The sequence below is a fragment of the Urtica dioica genome, chromosome 9 (genome assembly GCF_054948205.1).
Source record: "Urtica dioica subsp. dioica isolate 48M chromosome 9, U.dioica_male_clone48M_v1_H2, whole genome shotgun sequence".
Lineage (NCBI taxonomy): Eukaryota > Viridiplantae > Streptophyta > Magnoliopsida > Rosales > Urticaceae > Urtica > Urtica dioica.
Window position 1 is genome coordinate 15,557,901 of NC_142764.1, and position 7,706 is coordinate 15,565,606.

At 38.5% G+C, this 7,706-nt stretch overlaps 1 protein-coding gene across 1 annotated transcript; it reads left to right on the forward strand.

Annotated features, from left to right (window-relative positions):
* Nucleotides 1-4,581: 4,581 nt before the first annotated feature.
* Nucleotides 4,582-7,489, forward strand: LOC149385258 (O-Glycosyl hydrolases family 17 protein). Its single transcript, XM_089625732.1, has 5 exons — nt 4,582-5,080; nt 5,175-5,638; nt 5,838-6,642; nt 6,873-6,900; nt 7,070-7,489. The coding sequence occupies exons 1-5, from the start codon at nt 5,014-5,016 to the stop codon at nt 7,251-7,253; spliced, it is 1,548 nt and encodes a 515-aa protein (XP_089481858.1). The 5' UTR covers nt 4,582-5,013; the 3' UTR covers nt 7,254-7,489.
* Nucleotides 7,490-7,706: the final 217 nt, after the last annotated feature.

Here is a 7,706-nt window from a genome sequence, read left to right on the forward strand (position 1 = left end):
GATTATTGTCGCTCTAAGTTTTGTCAAAATAACTTCTCATGTTTGTTTTCATCATCGTCGCTTCTAATTTATTCGAGCGTTGATGTCTTCCTCATCAATGAACGGTGAACGTCATTATTCAAGCACAACCACTCCTCCACCTCCTCCAATTCATCCTCTTTTTTAACATGCAACTTTTTTCATGGCTTCTATGGTATATCGATGATTTGTTATCGTAAATATTCATGATTTATTTTTAAAAAAATTATAAATTCGACTGCGTTATTGGGGTGAGAATTTACAACTGTAATATATGTGAATATTTGATAATTTTACTGTTTATGAAAAAAAAATATGGGGCAACTTTGTCTTCCTTTTTAGATTATTTGTGTTTTATTAAAATTTCATTTTTTCATGTTTTTTTAATTGTAAATAAGTATTTACGCTATGTAATTAAATTATTTACTCTTGAAAACATAGGTAAAAACATTATATGAAAACACAAAAATACTAAACGTGACTTAAGACATTTTTAAAAGTAATTTTTTGGTTCGAAAATATATTTTGAACGTGAGTCATTTTAGATGGACACTGACAAGGATAAAACAAATTGAGTGTAAAATTTGACGGATCTACGGGAAAAATATTCAGAATTGAAGATTATTTCTATTTCGAAATTAAAATAATTTTTTTTTATTCTGTAGATCTCTTAAGTAGAAATATATTATGAATGAGCTTGTTATGTTTACACTATATGAAACGAGAATTTGTCACTTTTTTAAAGAAAAATGCCCCTCCTAAACTTTTTCTCAATTCTCTCTCTCTCTCTCTCTCTCTCCCTCTCTCTCTCTCTAAATTTTTCGATCCCACTCTTATGACGACCTCTGACCATCTCCGATAATCGGATGATCTTCAACGAACACACACATAATTAATCTTTATAAATAATTTTCTTCTGATTTTTAACTATATCATTGAAAAGTACTGAATCTGATCAAAATTAATAAAAAAAAAAATCAAAATTCATCATAAATCATCGTAATTTATTGAAATTTACGAATTTCGATTTTTTATTTTTTTATCTTTTACTTTTTTTTTATGAAATTCGATATGTTTTTCAAGGATAGAGAGGATAAATTCCGGGGGTGTATGTTCGAGACGTCATAGATCATCGGAAATCATTCGTCGGAAGAGTGAAAATCGAGAGAGTTAGAGGTATAGAGAAGTGAGAGAAAGTGTTTGGAGGGATATTTTATTAAAAAAATGTAACAAAATAGTAGTTTCAAATTGTGTGCATATAACAAACCTATTATTAATATTTTGCTAGACCATCTCCAACGAAGTACTCTAAAACTCTATAAATGGAGTTGGAGTTCTCCAATGGCAAAACTCTAAATTTTTCTATTTAGTGTTATTTTAATACCAAATAAATAATGTACCAAATTTGATATAATACTATTCATTTGGTGTCAAGATTACACCAAATATTTAAGCATTATTTTAATATAATTAATCTATAAACTATGATATCAAAGTAATCCAAATTATTTTCTTCAATACAACTTAAATAATTTAGTACACTTATTTTTTATTTTAATTGTTGAGTTTAAATATTTAATGATCAAAAGTTTAAGTTAATAATACAAATAAAATAACAATAATTTATATTCTAATAAAATGTTGTTTTATCTATATGTAGGTTATTGATTTTTCACTATTATTATTACTATGTTTTTTAGTTTATAAATAATTTCTACTAAATGTTATACATAATTAATAAATAAAATACAAGTACATCATTTTATATATATATATATGTATATATATATATGACAGTGTAGCAAAATAGCCAAAATGAACCTATGAAATTTGTTTTTAAGCCTACGTTTGATAACTTTTAGGAAAATAGCCAATAGGTTTATGTGACAATAATTAAGGTCTGATTTGTCCTTATTTATTAACAAATTCGTCATTTTCTCTCTCATACTTTTTTCTACATTTTTTTTTACATAAAAACTTCAAAAAATCATATCTATCTCATATGAACTCGAAATTGAGTGATTCCAAATCCTACAAATTCGTGACGCCGAGATCTTCAAAAATAGATCAATTATGTTTGATGAAAAATCATGTTTAATACCATAGATGTAGAAAAATCACGTTAATATCTTAAATATGGAAATAACTGAAATTTTTTGAAATTATCGACATAAATATAATTTTTCATCAAACATAATGGGTCTATTTTTGAAGATCTCGACGCCACGAATTTGTAGGATCTGAAATCACTCAATTTCGAGTTCGTATGAGAAAGATACGGATTTTCGAAGTTGTGATGCAAAAAAAAGTATTTGAAAAAAATAGGACAGAGAAAAATGACGAATTTGTCAATAAATAAGGGTAAATCAGACCTTTATTATTGCCACATAAGCCATTTGACTATATTGCTAAAAATTGTCAAACATATGCTAGATCCAAAATCACATGTTTAAAGTGGCCTAGTTAATTACAAATCTCATATATATAACATAAAACAAGTAAGTAATAAAATTAAGAAACCAATTTAAATATATCTTAGATTAAGAAACTTAATAAAACAAAGATATATTCTTATAATTTTTTTTAGTGTAAGATATGATTGAAGCAAAATAGTAATTTAGTGTAAAAGTTGCACTATAGTTGGTATAAAGATTACACCAAAATGGTGTCACCACATGAGATGATAGGAGGCCTAATGAAATTTCTCATTTCCATATTTTATAATGCATGTTTTATCATTTCAGAATGTTGAGGTGTATCTTTTAAAAAAAAAATGTTGATGCGGATATATTATTAATTTAGCTTTTCATTTTCCATCACACACCAATCCTTCTTCCAACAAACATATCGTGGGGCCCAACTAAAAAAAAAAAAACTCTGAGCTCTCTCCTAAAAACAGAGAACCTAGGGTTTCTTTGCCTTCCAGCCGTCGCCGCTCCCTCCCTCCCGGGTTCCGGACGCCCGTCGTGGCTCCGATCTGGGGGGGGAGCTGAGGAGTCCTCTCCTTCACCCTCTTGCCTTTTGGTCTCTCTCTCCTTTTCTCTTATGTTCTCCGGTCCACCTGTGCCACAGCCCTCCTTCTCGTCCGTTTTGGAGCCCCTCTGCGTGTTTATTTTTAGATCTGCGAAGGCTTCAGCTAGCGAAAAATTCGGGCTGCCCTCGGTGGTTGCGCCTTTCTCCATTGCGGTCATCTTCGCAGGGGTGGGTTGGCGCTGCTCCTCAGCCTCATACCTCGGGTTAGTGGACAAGAGGTGTTCGTGGTTATGGATGTGGGTGGGTGTGAGAACAAATCTGGGGGGAGTGAACCTTGTAGGTGGGATTTTGAAGGGTTTTATTCTGTTAAATATTCAGCTAGTTAGTTTGTCTAATTTTTATGTGTTGTTTAGAGAGTTTAGCTCTAATTTAGATCCAGTAGTTTGTCTGGTCGATTTTGCTAGTCATCCGTGTCTTTTCTTCGTTTTTGTGCTCTTTTCCTTTGAAGTTTGTGTGCAACTTCAGGCATACTTCAATCGAAGAGAGGACGGTGGGTTGGTTGCCGACCTCAAGCTTTCGAGCTCCCGCGGCGAAGGCTCGCTTAATATGCGGGAGTGGGGTTTGAGGAGGTGGTCCTCCGGTGGGAGGGTGAAAGGTCTTTGGTTGAATGCCGCTGGGGTGAGTGGCATTCTTGGTTTCGTAGGAGTTTATCTCCGTTTGATAGACATGGAAATGCTTCGGCAAATCCTAAGAGACAGGGATCTGCTTCCGCAAATCCCAAACAGGCCTAGTCCTGTATGGTTGTCTCGGGTACATATGTCTCAGTGGTTCTTAGGTGACACCTGCGGCTTGATTAGTCGGTTTAATTTTGTGATCTGTTCTTCGTTGTATCTTGCTCATTAGTAGCTTTTTATTTTGAATGAAAGTTCTTTGATGCAAAAAAAAAAAAAAAAATATCGTGAACACACTTTTCTATTGTACCAAAACAAAATAAGTTTAGGCGCCACTTCCAAATTCAATCATTGATTATACACTGTATATATGGACAGAGAGGCTGATGGGATATAAATATTAAGTGTTGAAGGCTTGAATGAACCTACATTTGCCAAATTTAATGGACCCTTCGAGATCTCACATCATAATTTATAGGGACGGTATTGCAAAGCAATAGCTTCTATCTACCTTTAAAAAAAAAATGCCAGCCTGTATCTTATTGATATCTGATAAGAAGAAAATAATTAAAACAAATTATAAAAAAAAACTATGTTTTCTCAGGCAGCAGGTACTTCATCAATTCGTTCAGACTTCAGAGTAATCAAATTGTTTGGGAACTCAAAAACAAAGTTGATTAGAAACATGATAAATATCTATGCGACAATGACCCGACTAAATTTATTTATATGTAAATCTGAGGTTGCTTCTTAAATTCATCTAGCTTGTTACCTAAAGTATTTATTGCGGATTCCAACATACTTTAAATTGATATCTTTATTTTTGCCAGATAATTTGCATCAAGAAAGAAGAGAACACGATGTAATTGGACCTTTCATATAAGTAATTCATAATAGTAGAAGATAAGCCGAAGCTAAACTAAAAGTTGGGAAGGAAGTGGGAGGGAATCTGAGGCACACGCCAGTCCGCAAAGGACGGTAAAGAATCAAATTCAAAAGCTTGAGGGTATTTCAGGGAATTCGATCTCCTCAAGTGACAAATATATAAAAATAAATACTAAAAATGCAGAGGAAAGTGTCAGTTTCCGACAGTAGTCCCAAAACCAAGTCCAGTGGTTCCAGTTATTCAAAACCACACGAGAGACTTTGCATCATCGCTTCACTTGTCATCTTCTTCACAAAACACACACTCAACACACAGAATGAATATACAATAGTAACTTGAGAGTTTAGATCTCTGTGTTTAGCTCAACAATATCACTTTTAGCTCCCCCAAAAAAATACTTGCTTTGTTGGTGTTGTTGGGCAAGATAATGCAAGGAATTCGAGCCCAACCTCATCTCTCTCTCCAATGGCGTCCTCACTCACTAAGCTCCTCTCTCTCACTCTCTTCTCTCTCCTACTCTTTCTAACCCAAGGTAATCCCTAAACTAAAATACGAGTCCGACCCAGAAATAAAGTTTCAATCTTTAGCCGTTTTCCTCACGCTCTTTTTCTTTCAAATTTTGACAGGCAAGTCCGGAGAAGACAGCGAGCCCTATGTCGGAGTCAACATCGGAACCGACGTGTCAAACCTCATGCCGCCCTCGAACCTCGTGTCGTTCCTCAAATTCCAGAGGATTAGCCACGTGCGGCTCTACGACGCCGACCCGGGAATCCTCCGGGCGCTTTCCGGGTCGAAAATCCGGGTCACGATCAGCGTCCCCAACAACCAGCTCTTGGCCATCGGATCCTCAAACGCCACGGCCGCCGCGTGGGTCTCACGCAACGTGGCAGCCCACCGACCCGAAACCCTAATCTCGTTCGTGGCCGTCGGCGACGAAGTCCTCACCACCGTTCCTTCCTCCGCTCCGGTCCTCCTTCCCGCCATGGAAGCCCTCCACGCCGCTCTCGTCGCCGCCGGACTCGACTCCGACGTCAAAGTCTCCACCCCCCACGCCGCCGCGCTCATCCTCGACCCTTTCCCTCCCTCTCAGGTAAAACATGAAACTCTCGGTCACCGGTTATTCCATTTAACCGTTTTTTCTTTTATAACCGGTTAAATATATCCAGTCGGTTAATTTTAACCGAAAAGAACAAGCTGTTCGTTGAAATAGACCATTTTTGTAGGGCTTATTTCAAACGGAACAAATCATCCTGGCCCGATTCTAACAAAGTTGGCAATGATTTTGATAGGCCTTCTTCAACAAATCCCTGTCCCCGGAGCTGCTTCGGTTCCTGTCCCGAACCGGAGCTCCGTTGATGATGAACCTGTACCCGTACTACGTGTTCATGCAGAACAAAGGCGTGGTTCCGCTGGACAACGCGCTGTTCAAGCCGTTGACGCCGTCGAAAGAGATGGTGGACCCGAACACGCTCCTCCACTACACCAACGTGTTCGACGCGATGGTCGACTCGGCCTACTTCTCGATGCGGAACCTGAACGTGACGGACGTCCCGGTGCTCGTCTCGGAGACGGGCTGGCCGTCCCGGGGAGACTCGAAGCTCGAGCCCCACGCCAGCGTGGACAACGCCGACACCTACAACTCGAACCTCATCAACCACGTGCTGGGCCGCGCCGGGACCCCCGCCCGCCCCGAGCTCACCCCCTCCGTCTTCCTCTACGAGCTCTTCAACGAGGACCTGCGGGCCCCGCCCCTGTCCGAGGCCAATTGGGGCCTCTTCTACGCCAACGCCACGCCCGTCTATCTGCTCAGGGTCTCCGGCGCCGGGACTTTCCTCGCCAACGACACCACGAATCGCACGTATTGCGTGGCCGCGGAGGCGGCGGACGCGAAGAGCTTGCAGGCCGCGCTGGATTGGGCGTGTGGGCCCGGGCGGGCCGATTGCTCCGAGATCCAGCCTGGCGAGGAGTGTTATTACCCGAACAATGTTCGGAATCATGCTTCGTTCGCGTTCGATAGTTACTACCACAAGGAAGGGAAGTCTTCCGTGGCTTGTGACTTCAAAGGTGTTGCCACAATCACCACCACTGACCCGAGTAAGTCACCCCTGATTCTTCATTGCCGTTGAATCGGAAATATAAAGATTCTGAGATTGAACCCATGATAGGTAGATATTTAGGGTTTTATTTTGAATCTTCACCAACTAGAAATACTGTCTTTAGACAAATATGCATGTGGCGCGTTTACTTTTGTACTTGTTTGTATTTTACACTCTGCTCAGTATTGATTCTTTTGTTTTTCCTGTTTGTGGGAATGTAACTTTCAGGTCACGGGAACTGTAAATTTCCTGGAAGGTGAGAGAGGAATGCTTGCTCAGAGTGACTAGACTCTACGTTGTTTGTCTTTCAGGAAAATAATTGTCAATAATGGAAGCTCTCTCTGCATCGCATTATTGATGCTCTGTGTCTTTTTCTCTGTGACGTGATACGAGTTTTGTGATTTTTGTTGTTGTTGTTGATACAGTAAAAAGATGGCGAATGAGACGAGGCATGAGGCAGTGAACTCAACACAAGTGAGTGGTGCTCCCGAGAGACCAAGGCTCATTAGTGCCTTGAGAAGCAAGGCAATCAGCAATGGATTAGGTCTGTTTTTAGTTCTAGTTTTCTCAAGTTTGCTCTCATTTTTTGACCTTGTTACTCCATATTGAGGTAAAATAATAAAAATAATCACAAAGCCGTTCTTTTTTTTTTATATGGGTTGAATTGTAATGATGTAATGTAATTTGTTGTGATTCGGTGCTTTGCTTGTAGTAATTTTTTTAGGCGGGTTCTATTATTGTCAGTCGGTGCAAGAATGCTTATGGTGGGTTTCTATTTTGTATGGGAAAAGAATGAAAAAGAGGTGCTAGTAAAAGCTGGTCATATATATAAGACAATTTTCCAAGGTCCTAGTGTTGTTACGGTCGGATACGTCGCATCTTTCTGATTTAGGAGTAAATGGTTTACCACACGGTAGCAATGAAAAGGATGGACAAATTACCTTCTACAAATAAACTCACAATAAATTCCAAACAAATAATAAAATTGGATTTTTCATACACATATCTGTTAAACGTAGACGTCGAAAGTTGTAATTATTGATGTTCAATTTTTATTTATGA